The 20694-nt window shown below is 48.0% G+C and overlaps 6 protein-coding genes across 6 annotated transcripts; 5 read left to right on the top strand and 1 right to left on the bottom strand.

Moving 5' to 3' along the window:
* Positions 1–5413: 5413 nt before the first annotated feature.
* On the top strand, positions 5414–8323 carry cyc8 (putative transcriptional corepressor Cyc8; the record flags this gene model as incomplete). The annotated part of the gene is made up of 5 exons (XM_057167518.1): positions 5414–5600; positions 5662–5948; positions 6023–6202; positions 6259–6351; positions 6425–8323. 5 exons carry the CDS (start codon positions 5414–5416, stop codon positions 8321–8323), a joined length of 2646 nt encoding a protein of 881 aa, XP_057018149.1.
* Positions 8324–9006: 683 nt separating this feature from the next.
* Positions 9007–10718, top strand: rpL3 (60S ribosomal protein uL3; the record flags this gene model as incomplete). Its single annotated transcript, XM_057167517.1, has 7 exons — positions 9007–9067; positions 9120–9168; positions 9239–9270; positions 9346–9403; positions 9487–9643; positions 9724–10397; positions 10463–10718. 7 exons carry the CDS (start codon positions 9007–9009, stop codon positions 10716–10718), a joined length of 1287 nt encoding a protein of 428 aa, XP_057018148.1.
* A 906-nt stretch (positions 10719–11624) lies between these two features.
* Positions 11625–12531, top strand: N7466_008127 (uncharacterized protein; the record flags this gene model as incomplete). Its single annotated transcript, XM_057167516.1, has 2 exons — positions 11625–12075; positions 12263–12531. The coding sequence occupies 2 exons, from the start codon at positions 11625–11627 to the stop codon at positions 12529–12531; spliced, it is 720 nt and encodes a 239-aa protein (XP_057018147.1).
* Positions 12532–13865: 1334 nt separating this feature from the next.
* N7466_008126 (SKN1/KRE6 family beta-glucan synthesis-associated protein) lies at positions 13866–16153 on the top strand (the record flags this gene model as incomplete). Its single annotated transcript, XM_057167515.1, has 6 exons — positions 13866–14497; positions 14562–14739; positions 14790–14891; positions 14941–15466; positions 15553–16030; positions 16102–16153. The coding sequence occupies 6 exons, from the start codon at positions 13866–13868 to the stop codon at positions 16151–16153; spliced, it is 1968 nt and encodes a 655-aa protein (XP_057018146.1).
* A 799-nt stretch (positions 16154–16952) lies between these two features.
* On the top strand, positions 16953–17920 carry N7466_008125 (uncharacterized protein; the record flags this gene model as incomplete). The annotated part of the gene is made up of 3 exons (XM_057167514.1): positions 16953–17142; positions 17217–17407; positions 17540–17920. 3 exons carry the CDS (start codon positions 16953–16955, stop codon positions 17918–17920), a joined length of 762 nt encoding a protein of 253 aa, XP_057018145.1.
* Positions 17921–18648: 728 nt separating this feature from the next.
* Positions 18649–20501, bottom strand: N7466_008124 (PDK/BCKDK family protein kinase; the record flags this gene model as incomplete). The annotated part of the gene is made up of 4 exons (XM_057167513.1): positions 18649–18868; positions 19056–20047; positions 20181–20329; positions 20390–20501. The coding sequence occupies 4 exons, from the start codon at positions 20499–20501 to the stop codon at positions 18649–18651; spliced, it is 1473 nt and encodes a 490-aa protein (XP_057018144.1).
* Positions 20502–20694: the final 193 nt, after the last annotated feature.

The raw sequence follows: 20694 nt of genomic DNA, 5'->3' as shown, positions 1-20694 counted from the left end.
ACTCTGTAATAAGCCGCGGGAAGGCGCATGGTTCATCTTGGGGGCTGAAGGATCAAAAGTGAATTTTACACGAGTTTATTCCAGATGTCTGGGAGGTACGGATTTGATGATTTGATGATTTGATTGATCTGGCCCGCGCGATCGAGAATTGATTTTATTATGTTTTGTTTCCCCCCCCCCCTTTTTCCCGATCTTTTTTGTTAAAGTTCAATTTCATATCTGGTGGCTTGGTGGAATGGATAACTTCGATCCGGGCTGAAGGTACATGGAAAAAGAAAAAGAAATTGAGTCAACGGTAACGCTTTAATTGATTATTAATATTTAAAGTATGAGCGGGGTAAATTCAATGCACTTGGATGCATAATAGAGAAAGCATTCAACATTCAGTGTTCTATTCCATGGGATATTTGAAGGAGTTTTCGACCTTTGCTCCAACACTTGAGCTTGACAGTTTTAAAACATTGCATCAATACATGCAAAGTGCTCCCGGGGCATCGGGAACATTTGAACCTTGTGCCCAAGTGGTGGTTTCGCAAAAGCAATATTCAACATTTGAAGTGTTCAAATGTACTTTGCATATACTTGTGTATGTAATTCAAATGTTGCTTTTGTTGACACTATCGGAATAATGCTCTTCGTAGATGCCGGCAGATCAAGCCCCCTTTCCGGTCGCGTGGACTTTTGTCAAGTGGGTTGTTCTTTTTGGAGCCAAGAATGAGGCCATATGTAGTATGTATGTAATGTACTTCTAGAGGATCAGCCGACAGCCCAATTATATTCTCGGTATGTCAGATTGACATGGAACATTTTTTTCATGTTGGGGGGATGCTCATCATCAATGCTCATTTTACCCATTTTAGCCATAGTGGGTCGCGGGATGTATCTCCGTTGATGTTGACATCTCAGGTGCTGTAAACACGAAAGTGGACCCGTCCTGCACGACTATGCCCTTCTGAATGCTTGAACCTCCTGGAAATGTTTAAAAGGCCTCAAGATAACCAAGCATCTTTCCATTACTAGTAGTTTCAAAATGTTCCTATTTCCATGATTCCAACTTTGGAAAATTTACCACGTCCCAATAATATACTAGCACCCGTTGCTACAGACATGTGCATCTTGTCCCCATTATATGCAGTAGCAAACATTTGAACCCAACCAACCCCAGTAAGCCCTGAAGTCTCCTCGTTTGTGGCTGCAGCACCAGGTGCAATCTGCAGCCACCGGAGATTCGAGATTAGTAAGTCGACCACATTCGTCCCTTATCGAAGAGTACATGCATATATGCACCTTTGCCCCCAGTGCCAAGCTTAGGATAAACATGACAGCACTATTATTATTTCCAAAGTTAGCGCCCAATGATGGGACTCGATTATTTATTTTTGGCTTGCTTTTACTTTTTTTTTTACTTTTTCTTTTTCGCAGTACCTGATCTCTCTCCCCTGTGTTGTGTTGGTCGCACAACAGGGATTCACAAAAGTACTTAGCCTTAGCCCTGGAGGGGGGGGACATTTATCTCCACGAATCCCGTTGTGCCTTGATGATCCGGATTTCTATTTGATCGTAGTGGCGGTTTATTTGCAACTGCAAGGTTTCGATCCTTTTTTTTTTTGGCTTATTCTGTTCAAATGTTAATTTTTTTTTTTTTAAAAAAAAACAAGTTCTTCTCGTTTCCCTTTATTTCATCCAATCTGGAGGCCGTATGGAAGTGTTTTATGTTATTGGTCTTGAAATCAAGAGGCTGATCTGTAATCTGTGGTCGCTATAATGGACATCTGGATCCATCCTTCCGGATGTTTCCTATGTATGCTTACTACTATGTGTACGTGTACTTGGGTCAACTGGTACATACTTGTCCATACATAACTTTCGCAGTCGAGTGGAACATATTTATACATAAGAGCTGTCAAGGACGTTTGAACTCTTAGTTGTTCAAACATATGTTATCAAATATTATTCTCAGAGCCAAAAGAATCTTATCCATACGATCTATATAGAAGTCAAAGCAGGACTTAGCATTGAGATATCCAAGTTTGAATGTTTGACATACACCAGGTACATATATGTTGGTCTGGTGAACATTTGAATCTTGCACATGTGGGCACCATTGATGGATCCCGACCTCGGGACCGGGCGCCCCGTGAAGGAACTTTCTTTTCTATTATGCCGTGCGTGTCGCACCGTCCTACTAACCATGTCAAGAAAATAGAAAAAACAAAGAGGTTGGATGAAGCACAGGATTAAAAAAAAAAGAAAAAGTCACCAACAGAATTGTATGAGACCATGAATACTTGGAGATAAAGGGCTTAAGTGTACTTTTTTTAGGCTGAAATTAAGCAAAAAACCAAGCAAAAACCAAGCACTTTGAGCACATGAGCAAAAAGATGCTTAGTCACCCGGCTCCGACGCAAAGCCTTAAACCTTGGAAAAGTCCCCACAAGTGGACTCGAGCCAGGAGTAAGCTATGCGCGCGGCTGATGTCTCCTGTACGTTTTTCAAGTGGAGTCCCCCATCGCCCTAAGGAAAATTCCCGGAACACGTTGACCGAGTAGGTTTAGTACGGGCCCTGGTGGATTCCTGATCTGTGTGCCTCTTCCACTGCTCCTGCAGTGGTGACGACCAGCGCACCCTGCAGGGATCCGGCTGGGGACACCAGATCCGACAAGACACGGAGATTGTGTCATGGGTTAGAGTTTGACAGCCCTGGAAGCTTGCTGGTGCGGGTGTTGCTAAACATGGCGCACGTTGGGGGGGATTTTCTCTCGCAACCGTGTACATAACCCACGCGGGCGTTGTTCTCCCGGCAATGGGATTCAAAAAGGATCCTCTGTTTTTTAAGTGATGTTTTTCTTATATAGTTATGTACTAGTAGTATGTATATATGTTTTTTTTGATAAGATTGTATGATATACACTAGGAACATTACAGCTTGGAGATTCTGAGTGGCGAGGTCCTTTTGAGGAACCATGTTGTCTCTCTTTTTTGATTAGTCCAAGTCTTCACCGTTTTGGTGTTTCACAGACTCTACACAGTATTATTGCAAGGTAACGGCGACGGCTCGGCTAGGCAAACCCTGGGAATTCGGGGGACAAATTTGGGGCAATGGGAAAAATTAAAGAAAAAAAAAAAAGATGAAAAAGACCGAAAAAAAATTAATAACTTTTTTTAAAATGAAAGAGGAAAAAAAAACGAATTGCGTCTCCACGGGTGGAGCCACATTCACCGAGTCCCAGGCTGACGACATGGGTTTCTGCCGATCGAAGGTATTTCTGGATGCGGTAGGGGGGAAGTGGGAACCAGAATCAAGAATCGGGCGTTTTGGAGGGAAGTTATTGGAATGGCCCAAAAAAAAAAGAGACACGAACAACATCACGAGAAGGGGAAAAAATGAAAATCGGTAAATTGAAAGAGGGAATCAGTCAAGGAAAGGGGATTTGTGCATTGTCACATCCCCACTCCAGGGCTGTTGTATCAAGATCATCGGACATCCACTGGTATGCGGCAAAAGGACTGTGGCTTTGTGGCTGAGGAATGGAAAGCGGACAGAGCTTTTTTTGTGTAAGCCCAGAGCTGGAGAGAGAGAGAAAGGAGCACTTGAGAAGAGAAAATCAAACGTGTGGAGGAAAGTCTAGACTGAATGCGGTAAGGTGTCCATTGTTCCTTATACTAGTTAGAGTAACGGAGTATGTGATGTTTGGATTTGGTAATTTTCTTTTCTTTTTTTTCTTTCCTTTTTTTCTTGTGGCTTGAGCTAAAAGAGACTAGAGGTGCAAAGCCAATTTCATGGGATATTATAGAACATACTTGGTACTAGTATATTTATAACATTATATCCCATTATACTACTAGTATACTTGGGAGTATTGTATCAGATAATCATGATGACGGAAGGGGCGAAATGCACTAGTTACCGGGTGGAGGAAACTCCCGTGGTATGTCAAAGTCAACCCTGCATGGGAAAGAAGACGGGAAATATGGGATGAACAAAAACTCTATGGTGAGAAAGTAGGAGGGAAGAAAATATAAAGAAAAAAAAGAAAATTTCCAATTTTTTTTTTCTCCAATGCAAAAGGTGCAGGGGAGAAGAAGCAGTATGATATATAGGATTGTAGGGTCAAACTGCAAGATGCAAGATGCCGGGTTAGGGAGTCGGAAGAAAAAAAAAAATAATAAAAATAAAAGGTGAGAAAAAAAGAGAAAAAGAAAAAGAAAAAGAAAAAAAAAAGCGGAGTTGGAAGTTCCATGCCCCCTGGCTCTCACACAAAGGGGGACAGGGATCTAGCTGGAGCAAAGCGCACGGTCCAACATGCCGGGTCTTAGCTTAAGGCCCTTGACCGGGTTAGGCTAAAGTCGGAGTGGCACGGAGAACAGTCACACTAATGCACTTCACTAACGCACTGAAGCACACGGGGGGAGTCCACCCCGAGAGACCCACTAGGGCGCCACTCGGCCTAACCGGGGGTTCGTGAATCATAAATCCTTTTGGCTTTTTATGCCCATTTGATTGGCATTTTATTTCCCTTTTTCTTTTCGATTTCGCTAGCTTGAGTAGCTGAGATACATCTTGGGGAAAAAAAAAAAGTGAAGCTATCTCGAGGATCAGAGCTCAATGTAGCCTTCAAATTAAATATCACCTCCTATATATACTAATTTTTTTTTTTTTTTTTTTTAAAAAAAACCTTTCAATTCAAACCTAGATCCCTCATCGTGTTGCTGAAAAATGCCCCCACACCGTTGATGAAAAGCCCAATCCACGGCATCATAACCGCCTCCAGATCGACCCCACCCACGCTAAGCCCTTTTAGGCTCCCCAGCTCTTTTGGAATTAATTGCCATTTTTCATTTTTCCGGGTGTGGGTTGTTGGTGGGTGTCGCTGATGTCGCTGGTGTCGCTGGTGTCTGTGGTGACGGCCGACAGCTGCACAACCACTAGCGCCTCTTGGCAAAATTCACCTTTCCTGCCAGCCCCTCGACTCTTTTCCCCTTCCCCGATTCTCTCCTTCTACACCTCGTTTACCCCATACATTTTCTCCCTTTACATTTTCCCCTTTCTCTGCTTTGTCCTTCCTTTTTTTTTCATTCGCTTCTGGTGTGGGCTTTCTTCCATCTTCCATCTCCTCCCCCCCCCCACACCCACCCTGACAATACTTCACCTCCAAGAGTAGGCACGCTACTCTTTTAATCCGAGGGATCGTCGACCATCACTGCGAACTGGTGTCGCAGGTCTTGATTCCGTTTTCGCGATCCTGTGCGACGAAATCGAAAGCGACCTCGGAATTAATCCTTGAATAATTCTCCATCCCGTCATATCAATCACCGCGAAAATTGCATCATCGTGTCGCAACGCCTTCCACCTTTTTGGTTCGCAAATACGGGTCTTTAGGGAACGGCAACCATATCTGATTGATATTTGATCATGTCTCATACTCAACCTTCCCCAACCGCTAGTGTTGCTCAACACCATGCGCACATGGCCAGCCATGGGGCCATTCAGCAGGGCAATGGTATCATGCCGCCCATGCCGGCGCAAAACCAGAAGGCCGTTTCCCTCACCACCGCTCAGAAGATCACCTCACTCAATGAACAAGTCTGGCTTCACATTGGTATGCTTGAATCCGTTGAATCTACGCGACGCGATCGCATGTACTGACTTCGCCTTTATAGGCAGCTTAACTGAGTTGATGGGAGACTTGGATGGTTCAATGAACGCGTATGAACAAGCTCTGAGGCACAACCAGTGGTCTGTGCCGGCCATGAATGCCATCTCCTGCATTCTTCGTACCAAGGAGCAGTTCCCTAAGGCGATCGAGTTCCTCCAAAACATCCTGAAGCTCGACGCATCTAGCGGTGAGACGTGGGGCAGTTTGGGACACTGCCACTTGATGATGGACAACCTGCAAGAGGCCTATACGTCTTACCAGCAGGCTTTGTATCACCTGCGCGATCCTAAGGTAAAATTTCTCCTTGGGTTTCTATTTTTTTTTCTTGCTGCTTCTGTAAGTGAACGTAGCTCATTATCTTTTAGGAACCCAAACTGTGGTACGGAATCGGCATACTATATGACCGCTATGGGTCCCTCGACCACGCTGAGGAGGCCTTCTCTCAGGTCATGCGCATGGCACCCGAATTCGAAAAGGCTAATGAGATCTACTTCCGCCTTGGGATAATATACAAGCAACAGCAGAAGTTCAGCCAGAGTCTCGAGGTAAGTCAAATTATTGGAAGCAACTTGAATATATGTGTGGACTAACATCGGTTTAGTGCTTCAAATATATCGTGAACGACCCTCCTCGACCCCTGACTGAGGAGGATATTTGGTTCCAGATTGGCCACGTTCACGAACAACAAAAGGACGTAAGTCATGAACCGCCTACATTGCGCCGCAGCCATTTTTTGTCTCACACTAATTTTTATTTGGAAACTCCAGTTTGATGCCGCTCAAACCGCATACCGACGTGTTCTTGATCGGGACCCCAACCACGCCAAGGTCCTTCAACAGCTGGGATGGCTATACCATCAACAAAGTACAAGCTACCAGAGCCAGGATAAAGCGATTGAGTTCCTGGAGAAGTCGGTCAGCGCAGATAACAACGACGCTCAGAGTTGGTACCTCCTGGGTCGCTGCTACATGTCGCAAGCCAAATACCCCAAGGCCTACGAAGCCTACCAGCAAGCTGTATACCGTGATGGACGCAATCCTACCTTCTGGTGCTCGATCGGTGTTCTGTACTACCAGATCAACCAGTACCGGGACGCGCTCGATGCCTATTCTCGTGCTATTCGCCTGAACCCATACATTTCAGAGGTCTGGTACGATCTCGGCACTCTGTACGAATCGTGCAACAACCAGATTGCCGACGCGCTCGACGCGTACGGTCGCGCCGCCGATCTTGATCCTAGCAACGTCCACATCAAGGCTCGTCTGCAGCTGCTCCAGAGCCAACAAATGTCTGGCTCTGGCCAGCAAGGCAACGCCCCTGCACCGCAGCCACAGGATGTCCACCCCCAGGCTTACCAAGCGCCCGGAGTTGGTGCGCCCCCAGCTCCCCAGTGGGGTGCCCCAGCCCCGATCGGCCCACCTCCTCAGGCACCGGCTCCCCCTCGCCAGATTGAGAGCTGGAACAGAGGCATCAATGACCTACAGTCGCAGGGTCCCGGTCCTGTCAGCAGCCTTGAGTCGCGTGATGCGCCTCGTATCCCAGGACCCGCTCAAGCCAGCCCTCGCCAGGAGCCTGGTCGTGCTTTCCCTGAGCCTCGTGGTCTGGCTCGCTCGCCCAAGATGGGTGCTCCCGGTGCTTACCCACCCCCGCACCACACCTTGCCTCAGTTGGTAAATGGCCCAACCCCTGGTCATGAACGTGCTCCCAGTGGCGGCAACGGCTTCAATCCTATCTCCCGTGGTCCCGGTCTGCCTCCAGCATCCGGTGCTCCCCCACCCCCCGGTCCTAACGGTGGTGTTCCCCCCATTGTACCCGGTGCTCCTGGTGCTGCTGCTCCTCCTCCCCCTTACCACCGTCCCTTCACTCCCCCAACTGAAATTCGTCCTCTTCGCGATGAACGTCCTTCTTCGCCCGGATCGGGATATCCCCACCAGGCCTTCCACACTGGCCCTCACCACCCCCCTGGTCCAGGCATGCCTGCTCCGGGTGTGAATGCCCCACCAGGCATTGACGGCGGTGCTCCTCCTCCTGCTGCGGCGACTGCGGCTGCCGAAGTTGCCGCTCGCGAACGTGGCGAAGATCGTCCCGCTTCTGCAATGAAGCGTGGCCGCGAATGGGAAGAGACTGGCCCGGTCAAGAAGTTAGCGAATGAGGAGAGTCGTGCCCGCCTCGATGATCAAAATAGTCGCCGCCCAAGCCCACCTTCTCACATGCCATCTCCTGGTCAGATGCAACGCCGTAGTTCCTCGGAAGCTCGTCGTGAAGATGCCCGTCGAGCCAATGAAAACTATCACCCCTCGGAAGCTGCCCATCACCCTCCCACCCTTCCTTCTATCCAGAACATGCCGCCTCACGTTGCAGGTGGGCCCAGTCTCCCTCCCATGGCCGAGAGTGCTGCCCCTGCCTCTAATGGGCCCCCTTCTGCCCCTCCATCAGCCAACACTCCGGTCAAGGAGGAGCCTCGCCGCCCGGAAGCCCCTTCGTCCCACGAGCCCCCGGCTCGCAAGATGGACGTTGATGAGGATTATGATGACGATGTGGACGAAGATAAAAAGGCTGCTGTCGCAGCTAAGGGAAGTCCCAATGGCAGCGCCTCTGGTGCCGCCAATGGTAACGGCATTGCCAGCAATGGCCGTCCCGGTACTCCCTCGAAGACCGAGTCGTGACAAATAAAATAAAAGAACTTACCGGTCGTTCTGACTTCTTTCATGTTTGGTTGGCGCTTTCGTGGATTCTTTTTTTCCCCTCCTGTGTCTTTTTTACCCTCTATCCCCCCTTTTTCTTTTTTCTTCCAATTGCGTGATGTATGGTATGAATGTGTCGTGTGTTTCTGACCTCTCTCAATCGGCCAGAAGGTACTGGACCGGAGAGCGGTCTCGTGCCTGTATCCACTCTCTTACTGCTCTAGTGATGAATTTCCTCGTTTCTTTTCCTCTGTGAATTTTCTCCCTACGGTGCTTAAGGCATCTTTGTGACAGTGAATTTAACCTATTTAAAATGATTTTATGAACGTAGATTTTTTTTTTTTTTTTGGTTTCAGTCCATATTTTTCTTGCATTATACTAGACAGCGTAGGATGAGAAAGGGCCTCAGTAGAGGGATAGAGTGGAATACAGTGTCTCAACCAGTAAGCTTTATAAGGTATATGTACAGGAGGTAGGACCATTTTTCATGTAGTACATGGCAGCCCTGGTGGTTGCATAGTACTTGCTACTAAGAACTTAAGCAGTAGCAGTGCTAAGCCTGAAGCCTTGGGTTGTATGAGCCCTGAAGTAGTCAGCAGCCCCACTCGTAACAATCAAATGAACTTTCAATTTTCCACAAGTGGGTTCTTCGCACGTGACCTCACATGATCAGATCCACCCTTCGGAAAAACAAGTCGCTTATCCAAAATGGGAAGGCTCGCTTAGGTCAGCCCACAACTCGTCTAGCGTGCAAAATACACCTCTCCAACACTTTTAGATCGTCACTCTACCACCTCGACGACGACTAACGACACCAGGGTCAAGATGTAAGTCGTTTACCATGTGCTACTCAAAGACCTTTCTCAAGTGCAATTGTTAATTTATATTCCCATTCAGGAGTCACCGGAAGTTCGAAGCGCCCCGCCACGGTTCGTGATCAACTTTTCATCCTCGACAAAATTCGACATTCCCATTGTGCGATGATACTGATACTACAATTACAGGTTCTCTGGCCTACTTGCCGCGCAAGCGCGCTGCCCGCTACCGCGGAAAGGTCAAGAGGTGAGTTATCTGTCGCTGGAATACTGCGACAAAAAAAAAGTCTTCATGTCGGAATTCGAGGTATACTGATACATCTGCGCCAGCTTCCCCAAGGATGACGCCAAGAAGCCCGTTCACCTGACTGCCACCATGGGCTACAAGGCCGGTATGACCACTGTCGTCCGTGACCTTGACCGTCCTGGTGCCAAGATGCACAAGAAGGAGATTGTCGAGGCCGCCACCGTCATCGAGACCCCTCCCGTACGTTTTTTTCCCCGTGAAAAAAAAAAAAAAGATGAAAACTCGGATCAGCAGTTCTAACATAAATTTTGTATTTTTAGCTTGTCGCCGTTGGTGTTGTCGGTTACATCGAGACTCCCCGTGGTCTCCGCTCTCTCACCACCGTCTGGGCCGAGCACTTGAGTGACGAGGTCAAGCGTCGCTTCTACAAGAACTGGTACAAGTCCAAGAAGAAGGCTTTCACCAAGTACTCCAAGCAGCACGCCGAGGGCTCCGGTGCCTCCATCACCCGCGAGCTTGAGCGCATCACTAAGTACTGCACTGTCGTCCGTGTCCTTGCCCACACCCAGATCCGCAAGACCCCCATCAAGCAGAAGAAGGCCCACCTTATGGAGATCCAGGTCAACGGTGGCTCCGTCGCCGACAAGGTTGACTTCGCCCGCAACCTCTTCGAGAAGACCATCAGCATCGACAGCATCTTCGAGAAGGACGAGATGATTGATGTCATCGCCGTCACCAAGGGTCACGGTTTCTCCGGTGTCACCAGCCGTTGGGGTACCACCAAGCTTCCCCGTAAGACCCACAAGGGTCTGCGTAAGGTCGCCTGTATTGGTGCTTGGCACCCTAACCACGTCCAGTGGACTGTTGCCCGTGCTGGTCAGGACGGATACCACCACCGTACCTCCTGCAACCACAAGGTCTTCCGCATTGGAAAGGCCGACGATGAGGCCTCCGCCTCCACCGAGTTCGATATCTCCAAGAAGCAGATCACCCCGTATGTTTTCCTCCCAAAATATCTACCCGATTGAAAAAGAAAAATTCAACTAACATTCTTTCTAGCATGGGTGGTTTCGTTCACTACGGTGAGGTCAAGAACGACTGGGTCCTTCTCAAGGGCTCCGTTCCCGGTGTTAAGAAGCGTGTCATGACTCTGCGTAAGACTCTGTACCCCCAGACCAACCGCAGGGCCACCGAGAAGGTCGAGCTCAAGTGGATCGATACCTCCTCCAAGTTCGGTCACGGTGCTTTCCAGACCTTCGAGGAGAAGCGTGGTTTCCTCGGTACGCTCAAGAAGGACCTCGTCACCGAGGTTTAAGATGTTTCGTTTGGTCGGTGATAGGTGCAACGTATTTTCAAGTTCAATCAAAAAAAGCGAACAATACTTTTTTACGAATGGTAGCTTGGATCATGATCTTATGATCTTTTTCTCGTAGATTGAACCCATGTATATTCTTGCATATATTATGTCCTCAAGTTGATTAGCACCTAGTAGCACTTGAGTATTTCTGGTAGTAGATACTACTACTAGGTATAACTCCAATCCCGGAGGGTTCCTTTCCCCTGGGCACTCATCAATTCAACATAATGTTGAATGTTGATGGATGGATGCTGTAAGAACCAGTTGACATTGATATATGGAACGCAACATTTGAATGTAGTAGGTACGTCCTGACGGGCATGATTTCAAATGTTTCAGCACTTCCAAGGTCCAGACCAATACCTTGGGATATTCCTAATACGGAGGTCATTTGAATGTCTCAAGATATCTACTAGGTGTCCGGATGAATATATCTATATGCCTATACATAGACCCCGGGAGAACTCCACATGTCAACTTGGAAGCTTGGAGCCTTCAAATGTTGGAATATACCTAGCACTTGAGTAGTATTATGCACGTTAACATATATAAAAACATCCAGATGTCAGTTGACGCAACATTCAAATGTTTCCAAGGTTCAAATGTTGGCCACTGTGCATAGATGGAGCAAATATATCTCCCACTATTCCAGACTCGGATTTCCTTTGCAAATTCTGCCCCATCGAACATTAAATTTAAAAAAAATCTTTCTCTTGTCTAATACCGTGGATTTATATCCAACAAGCACTGTTGATTGTATTCCAAGCTTTTACCTGAAACGTGCACTAGTTGACCCATACGCGTGCGCCTAAGATTCATTGCGTCATTCCATATTCTTCTTGAATCACCACACACCAAAACCAGATGTTTGCACGATCTCTCCCCAACGTACACGCCCTCCCACCAACAAGATATAAACCCAGCCTACATCGCAACATAACCTCACTTGCTACTCATTTTCAAATACCTCAATCCTCCGACCGCAAACTGAACTCCAAACCGAAATCCCTCCGCTTCCCCGCAGACCTCAGCTTCCAGAAAACCACCCTACCTCAAGCCTCACCTTTCTCTACTTCACACATCATGGCCTCTGATGATGCCTACATGGCCTTTCTGAACAAGGCAAATGCCGACAACAGTGCCGCCTCTACTGAATCGGAACAAGCGCCCAGACCCCAGGCCGTGGATGACTCCCTCAACTTACCAGCTTCGCTACAAGAAGTCAAAGTAAACTATGTCTCAGAGAGCGATGAACCCTTTGAGCCTGTCTTGCTGCGATGGAAGGGTGCTACCAAAGGAGAATGGCCAAGTGCTGGTACGTAAAACCCCCGACTGAAGCTTCCAGCTCCCTTTCTTGCCCGCTTCCCCCCTACATAGACGGACCCGTGAACACAGGGATCGGTACTATCTCAAGATACACTACAGATCTGAATAAGTCCATATCTCAGGAAATCAAGTGGAGCCATCCCGCTAACCCTGCTTTCTTCTCTTCTCTGCCCTAGATGACCTTTCTTCCTTGATCTCGCCGACCGCCGATATTTCGAGTAATATTTCGACCCTTGATGAAGCCTCCTTTGATCCCAGGAATGAGTACACCGGGATTCTGAAGGCGGTGCGTTCGGCCACTACGGAGGATGACCCTGATAAAGTTGATATCAAGATCTATCGTGTTCAGCTGGGTACTTCCAAGCTGGAGTACTATGTACTGGCTTTGAATTCGGCAGAGGGTGGTCGGATTGTTGGGATGCGGGCTTTGAGTATCGAGTCTTGATTTAAGTACACCTCGACTTTGCTTGAAACCAAGGATTCATGGCTATGAGATGATTCTTTAGGGAAATAGGACAAACTTGAGATATCATTATGATTTGAAAGTACGAAGTACATGGTACATAATATTCATAATATTATAATTGGCAATGCGTTGCTCTCCACTGAAACAGGCTTCGCTTTCCTATTGAAACTAATATTGCGAGTTTTTGGTCGTTTTGACAGCCTTTGGTTCGGACATCGCGACATTCTTGCCGGTTAATGACAGAGTTGCGGGACGCGTGGTCGGGAATGGCTGTGTTCCCGAGGAAAAGGTAAATATGAGTTAATATTTGAATTGAAACAAATTGAAAGTAATTCAAGACATTGATTTCAGACTGTCCGAATAGCTAAAATGGAAATGTTGGTTGTGGACCGTAGTAAGGAGTGAACACCAAGGGCATCTCCCTATGTTAACTATTTCTATACTCCTACAACCTACAAACAGGAACAACCTTGAATCATCGTGATTGGCTTGCAGGTGTACAAGCCATCCAACTCCATCAAGATGCCAACGCCCCAGATTCCAGATCAACAACATTCATGCCTCTTCATTCCTCGCTGCCCGGGAAGTGGTCGGGAATGTACAATCTGTCTTACCATGGCCCTTCACAGGATTGAAGAGTCGCGATGGAGGCACGACCACCACCAACCTTTTCGCAATTGACCAAGGCCTGAATCCTCTTGATTGAAAATAGAAATCTATGAAACGATCTAGTTCATCAAAGTACTATACCTTTTTTCCCCCTCCAGTCGCGCAACTATCCCCGACGGGACATCCACATACCACGGGTTGCCCCCCTTGGGAAGGCCTGTCATTCCTCTCCTTTATGCACCCAAACAACAATCCCTCGTGCAATCTAGGCTTGATCTTTTCTTCTAGTCTAGTGCTCTTGGTGTCCTTTTCATTTTTTGTACCTACTATACCTACGCTTTGTCCACCGGCTTCACGATCTCGGGGACATTGGATATCGTCCAAGTGGTCCTGTCCACTCTTTCGCTTCTAGTGCACTTGACGACTGTGCCTCGCTCGTGTCACTCGGTCTCGACATTTGGAGAATTAGTGCTCGGTGTGGGTTAAGAGTCCAAAAAAGGTATTGGGCTTCGGAGTGATCTGTGATCCCAGCAACCAACTATTTATACATCGACAACCGAGAATCTTAATGCTTGGAACGTCCACAGCTTAAAGAGAGCATCAGTTCAGAGGTCAGAAGGAAACCAACCTCGTTTGATTGTTCTTTGTTGGTATAGGGACCGAAGCAGACCCAACGGGGATTTTCACAAGCACGATATAATCAGATGACGGACCAGTATTCGAATTCCTCCTTGCGACCCGATATGCCTCATATCAGACTCAATTCGGGTCGTCAAGACCCGTTCATTGAGTCTGATGAAGGTTACGCACCACTCACAGGCCGCACCTTGCCCCGGCCTTTGACACCAGCGGCTGAGCTACCTGCCCCAGCTATCGGCGCACAGGGAATATCTCCGTACGGTATCTCGCACGCACCGGAGTCATCGGAATTTCTCCTTCCACCTAGGTTACGACCAACGACGCGAGATGACTCAGAGAGATCTGGTTCGCCGGATCGTTGGTCGGCGGCTGGGTCGAGTGTTAGCTCGATGAGCCGGGAGAGTCGCTTTATGTTGGATCCCTTTGAAGACCAATCAGTGGTTCATTCAACTCGATCTGCGAGCGATGAGTACGATGTCAATACCCAGACTGTCTCAGAGAAGTTTAATATCACGCCTTCGGATGGCTTGTTGCTTTTCCCTGAAGATGTTGAAAAGGACGACTACCTGCATAACCCGGACCCATTGGATAAAGACCGCGACTGCGACCTGTGGAACCGTCGTGGTATTTTGAACATGGGTGGTTTGGCGCTTTTGACAGTGGGGATTTTGGTTCTGTTTATTGGATATCCAGTTATGTATGTTTTGTCTGGGGAAAACTTGTGTTTTGTGGATAAGAGGCTGATGTGAGATGATTTTTAGAACATGGGTTGAAGGCGTTATGAGACCTAAAGACGCATGTCGTCCTGGGGACATGCTATGTCTTGATGTTGGAGAAAGACCTCTTTTGAGTAATCTGCGACAGGGTTTGATTGACCCTGATACCCCAAAAGATGCTCTTACCAAGATCAGTGCAGAAGGGAAAGAGTTGAAATTAGTGGTAAGTGGAGTTATTTCGGGAAGCTATCATTATTTATCTGACTTGACCAGTTTTCGGATGAATTTAATATGCCTGGAAGAACATTCTACGATGAGGATGACCCTTTCTTCCAAGCAGTGGACTTGTGGTATGGTGTGACCATGGACAAGGAGGTTAGTTATCACCATAGGTTGAAAGCGTGACAATTCTAACTCCATATAGTGGTACGATCCCGATGCTGTCACTACGAACGAGGGTGTCTTGGAAATCCGATTCGACGACTTCAAAAACCACGACCTTGCGTACAGATCTGGAATGCTTCAAAGTTGGAACAAACTTTGCTTCAAGGGTGGCCGTCTGGAGGCTAGTCTGTCTCTTCCTGGTGATGGCCACATCGAGGGTTTCTGGCCTGGTTTCTGGGCAATGGGCAACCTTGCTCGTCCGGGTCATGCCGCTACGACTGATGGCCTGTGGCCCTACAGCTATCATGACGGTTGTGATGCGGGCATTACCCCGAACCAAAGCTCTCCAGACGGAATTAACTTCTTACCTGGCATGCGTCTCCCCGGATGTGCCTGTCCTGGCTCTGATCACCCATCTCCAGGCCGCGCTCGAAGTGCTCCTGAGATTGATGTGATTGAAGGCAGCACCCAGCCACTTTACGGTGCAGAGGGTGGGCCGTTTGTTGGTAGTGCATCTCAGAGTTTGCAAACCGCGCCATTTGATCTCTGGTATATGCCAGACTATGGTGAGTCGTATACGACCTTTCTTTAATCTCCAACTTCATCCCTCTCCAAGTAATCACCGGAAACTGACTGTATTTCTAATCATCAGACTTCACTGCCGTCTATGACTCCCGAATCACACAAATCAACGCATACCGTGGAGGACCATACCAACAAGCGATGTCAGGCCTCTCGAACCTCAACCACCGCTGGTACAACGGCACAGAGTACCAAGTGTTTGCGTTTGAATATGAGCCCGGTGACAAGGGCAACGTCACCTGGTTCATCGGGGCCGAAAAGTCATGGACCATTGACGCTCGCTCCATTGGTCCCAACGGTAACATTGGACAGCGTCCAATTCCCCTCGAGCCTATGTCTATCGTCATGAATTTGGGTATGGCGGACAACTTCGCCCCCCAGAACGCTACCATCCGCGAGTACATGCCCGCCTACCTCCGTATCGACTATGTTCGCATCTACCAAGACCCCGATAATGAGATGGTTACTTGCGATCCCCCTGGATATGAGACGACACAGTACATTAAGGATCACCAGCGGGCTTACGATAATGCAAACCTGACTAGTTGGTAAGTCTTATCTTCAGGCTCTTCTTTTTATTTTTTTGTTGGACCTAAAATTTTCTAACCATTTTCTTCAGGTCTGAAACCGGGTACCATTGGCCTAAGAACAGCTATATGGATACTTGTTGAGCATGTGTAACTTTCCAAGTTTGTGTTCTGCGTCGTTTTAGCGGCATTGTGTTTTGGCGTTCGGTTGGGTATAGGCATTCTACTTTCTATATTTTCTTTTACTATTCCACATGGTGTCTAGATTTGACGCCTACTTTAAATCTTATACTCTTTTCTTCTTCTAAAGTTTCCTTTCTCTTGTCAGTACTAGTAGTGTGAATTGTATACTTCGTAGTTAAGTTGACTTCTGGGGTGGCTGAGTCAGCACCCCTCCGTCTTCACATCACAGGGCGATTACCTATGAACTCATTCCTTCAAGATATGGGCTTGTTCTTGTCTGTATTTCAAATTGCGAATAACGAAACGATCTAGGTATCTATAGTCTTCTACCTTCAACCAGAAATCTCCACAAGTAGGAGTTCAGTGACTGCACGTGCAACTTCTAACATTCAATAGGTAGTCTACAGCTGTGGTGGACTTGATACCGCTTACACGGCTTTCCCAATATCATCTACTTGTGTCGCCAAATCAGCGTCATCATCCTCACATTGAATAAAGAGTACTCTGCTCATAAGTGAAGATCTGCAGGCCCGCTTTGGCTAGAACCCAACCTTGACCGCAGCCATCGGTTTAGGTACTCTTCTTATCCTTGCCATTGGCCCATTCTCATTCACCCATCCCACGAGCATAGAATCTCCCCAGTGCTCTGAGCCACTATTTCTCTCTACTCTTGACATCATCCCTATTATCCCCATCCATCTACCTAAATTTTCATTGCACTCCCCCCCCCCCCCCCCCCCATTTTTCCCAGCACGCCACCATGTCAGGATCCCCGAACGACTTACCACGCGTGGTCCACGACGTGGACTTCAACGTAGCAGATTTTGAAGAGTTCTCAGACTCAGACTCTGCTGATGACGTGCAATTTGAAGGCATGCAAATTGATGATCTCGACTATGCCGGCACATTGGAATACAGCCCGCAGCTACATAGCCGGGAATCGCGCGATGGTGCGTATACTCTCGATAAACGGGGACAAAACGCGATCAAGAAAAAGCTCGACTAGCTAACTGTGTTTGCCCAGAAACCGAATTTTCATCCCGCGCTCCAAATCCCGAGGGCTATTCGCAGCAGTTTCGCGACGTGGGTTTCTCGCAATTGCCCAATCCTAATGAAATTGAACGCCGGCCTCAACTTAGTGCTGAGCAACATGCTGCTTTGACTGTCTTGTATGACGAGGAGTTACTAATGATGTATTCTATGAAATCTGGTCGAGTAAGTTCAAGTTCTGTGCCTACACTACAGTCTGGCCTGCGTATAGTCATGGGCCATGGCTATCTATAGCAGGCATATTCAGCTTGGACTTTTTTTTTTCAGTCCCCATTCCATACTAACACGAGATGACAGACCCTCCCGCAAACCCGCCGCCTATTTCAAGCAAAATTAATCGCAGATGGAGACCGCGATCTCGAAGAGGAACTGTTCGCAGCTCGTTTTGCTGTCCCGGCTTCAATGGCCCATCTTATTCCTGAGCTTAATCCTATTGTCGAGGGACCTGGGGCTCCGGAGCTGGCGCTCGGTCTTAACGGGACTACTGCATATCTTATCCCTGCTAGGTGGAAGGAGCGCGTTGATCATGATGAAAGTGGGTGGTGGGCGCCTGGGCAGAGGACTGAGGTTGATGCAAGTGGTGGTAGGCGTGCGGTGAAGAGCTCGAGGAAGAGCGGGAGTGGAGAGGCCTCGAGGGTTGGGTCGAGATCTGTGTCCAGGTCTGCTTCAAAGGGTTGAGTTGGGTTTTGTCTTGTGATTTTACCTTTCTTTTTCCCCAATTCTGCTTGTTCTTTTTGCAAGAACAATTTGTTTTATGGGGGGTTCTTTTTGGGGCTGATATTTTTACTACTATGTGAATGTGAACGGCAAAGAAGACTCAAATGTATGAATCCATAAACATGGATGTAGTTAGGGTCGTACTTCAAATTACTAATAGTCTATGAAGTTGAATATGGTCAAATCATTGGTAAATACTGCTATTGATTGCAGTCATCCTATCATATATGTGCTCGCTAAAGTAAAAATACAAATAACCAGAACCAGAACCAGAGCCAAATCCAACCATATCCCATCCAAAAATAGGCAAAGACAAGCAAAGAACAAAATGGTAAATGATCAATGATCATAGGAAGAGGTAGAGGAAGAGGAAGAGAAGTAAATGAGGCAGGGTAGGTAGATCGGGGATAATAAGGAGGATGGACATGAGTGTGAGTGTGAGCAATGGGTATCTCAAATGGACAAAATCAGCAGATTCTGGCTTCTGTTTCTTTTCTTTTTCTTGGGTTTTTTTTGGGGCATTTTGATTTTTGATGCACTGGTAACTCCCTTTTATGTACCGGGTCAGATCGGGAGAGCCATCCCCGTATGGGACTTGAACTTTCTCTTTCCGGTCGTCAACTGCTGTAATATAAGCAGCAGAATTCCGATACATTCGATAGAGTAGACAAGAAAGAGAATGTGGTTCATTACATCTCTTCCTCTTCTCTCTGCCGCTGTTCCTTGTGGAACATGCTCTCTGCATCACCCACCTGCTTACGCTCCGAGACTTCTCGACTGCGTATGCGGGAGTGATGGGCCTGAACGTTCATAGGCGTCAGTCCTCGAGGCGGCGCGGGTTGGGGTTCCGGTTCACCGAAGTAGAAGGGGTGTAGGCGGTGCGTGGTCGTGGGCCGGACCCGGCCGTCTCTCATGACGGGTAGTTGTCATTGCAGGGGCTCGGAGCTTGAAGACAGACGATTCAGATGGAGGTAGACGTCGGTTCCGTATCTATAAAAGGTAGAAAAAAGAGAGAATTAGCGGGGGAGATTCTCAAATGGGGGGGGGGGGGGGGGATTGATAAGAAGAGAGAAAGGTGATTTTTTTTTTTGCGTACCCTTCCATACTGATCAGCTTCAAATCACCACCAAAGTAGCGAGCGTACAGTCGACTTATTGGCAAACCGTAGCCGAAACCAGCCATTGGAGCTTTGAAGTCGTTTTTGTCAAAGTCCGGGTCGAGGTTCGGGGTCTGCTCCACGGTCGTGTACATGTAAGTCCAGACCAGAGGAATGGCAGACCGTGGAATGCCGCCACCCTCATCCGAGACCTTGATGGTGATATCTTCTTTGCCCTCAGCCACAATGACCTTGGTGACGGGGAATTGTTCCCGGTCGGCACCGTGTCGCTCAACGACCGCCCGAAGAGAGTTCTTCAGAGTCTCGAAGAGCATGTGAGATAGGTGTCCGGGAACATACATGAAGTTCAAATCGTCGCGGCAGACCAGCTGGACCTTGGGCGACTCGAACAGACCATAGTAGTCCTCACAGACGAAACGGGCATTCTCGATAGCTTCCAGAGCAATGTCCTTGACGTTGGTTTTGGTACAAATTATTCCGACATAGTGCGGGTGTTTGACGTATGTTTGTTCCGTGAGCGCGATGTGTTGACCAATTAACATTCGGATACCAATTCGAGACATGTAAAAGCGATCTAAGAAGGACTGGATTGTGGAGTCGATCTGCATCCGCTGTCGCGCACGCTTCCATTCCAAAATACCCTGGGCCACAGTGGTGACGACCCCATCGTGGCGTCGCTTGATCTGCTCCAGGGTCTTGGCGAATCGTTGGTTGTAGTCATTGAGCTCTGGTGGCCATTCCGCATGGTCATCCGCAGGCATAAAGTAGCGGCGGCCCGTAGCGGCAGCTTTTCCGTTACCATTGGCGTGTCCGTTGGCGGTGATCGGAGAGGACCGGTATTGGCCTTCTTTCACACTGGGGTTCATTGTTGCTTCGGAGAGAATTCTAGAGTGGCCATTCATGCGGCCCGGTCGCAGCAGACGGTTTTTGACTTCTTGAGTCAGAGAGGGTCGGGGGAGGTTGATGATTTCCTTGGGACACGTGAGTCATACGATACTTGCAGGGGAATAAAAAAAAAAAAAAAAAGCGCAGGAGGAAACAGTAAGAAGGGGAGAAAAAAAGAAGAGGGTAAAAGGCAGAAGGGAGAAGAAATAAAGAACATACCTCGAATGATTGCGCATACCAATCCTGGACTTTCTTGATTGAGGGCATCTCGCTGAGGCCATCCGGTAACTCACCGAGATCCTGGACTCGGTGCGCCAGGCGAATGGGGAGTTCTTCGGAAAGGAATTGTGAAGCACGGAAGAGGGTTCCTGAGGAATATCAGTACGAGGCAAGACAAGAAATCATGGTCTCTGCAGTTAGAGGCATACCGGTGGATGAACGGTCACCAAACTGGACCATCTGTCGCAGCGAGACACCGGTTGCGGGGAAGCTGGCATAGTGCCTGATGGTGTCCATCAGGCGCTCCGACGGCTTCCACATAGTGATATAGGGGCACAGTGGCCAGTGAACAGAATGGAAAAAAAGGATATAGCTCTCTGAATCCGGGGAAGTGTGGAGGTTTAGAAGCGTGCGAGGGGAATGAGTAATAGAGTCGGGACGAATCGCACTGCCGAGGTTGAGCCCGTTCCGACGCCGGAAAGTCGAAATCGCCGATTTAGGCTTAAGAGTCACC

This window comes from Penicillium verhagenii, assembly GCF_028828195.1.
Source record: "Penicillium verhagenii strain IBT 33310 chromosome Unknown utg000008l_segment0_segment0, whole genome shotgun sequence".
Taxonomy (NCBI): Eukaryota; Fungi; Ascomycota; class Eurotiomycetes; order Eurotiales; family Aspergillaceae; genus Penicillium; species Penicillium verhagenii.
The sequence above is the reverse complement of the archived record's forward strand: the minus strand, read 5'-3'. Positions and strand labels throughout refer to the sequence as shown.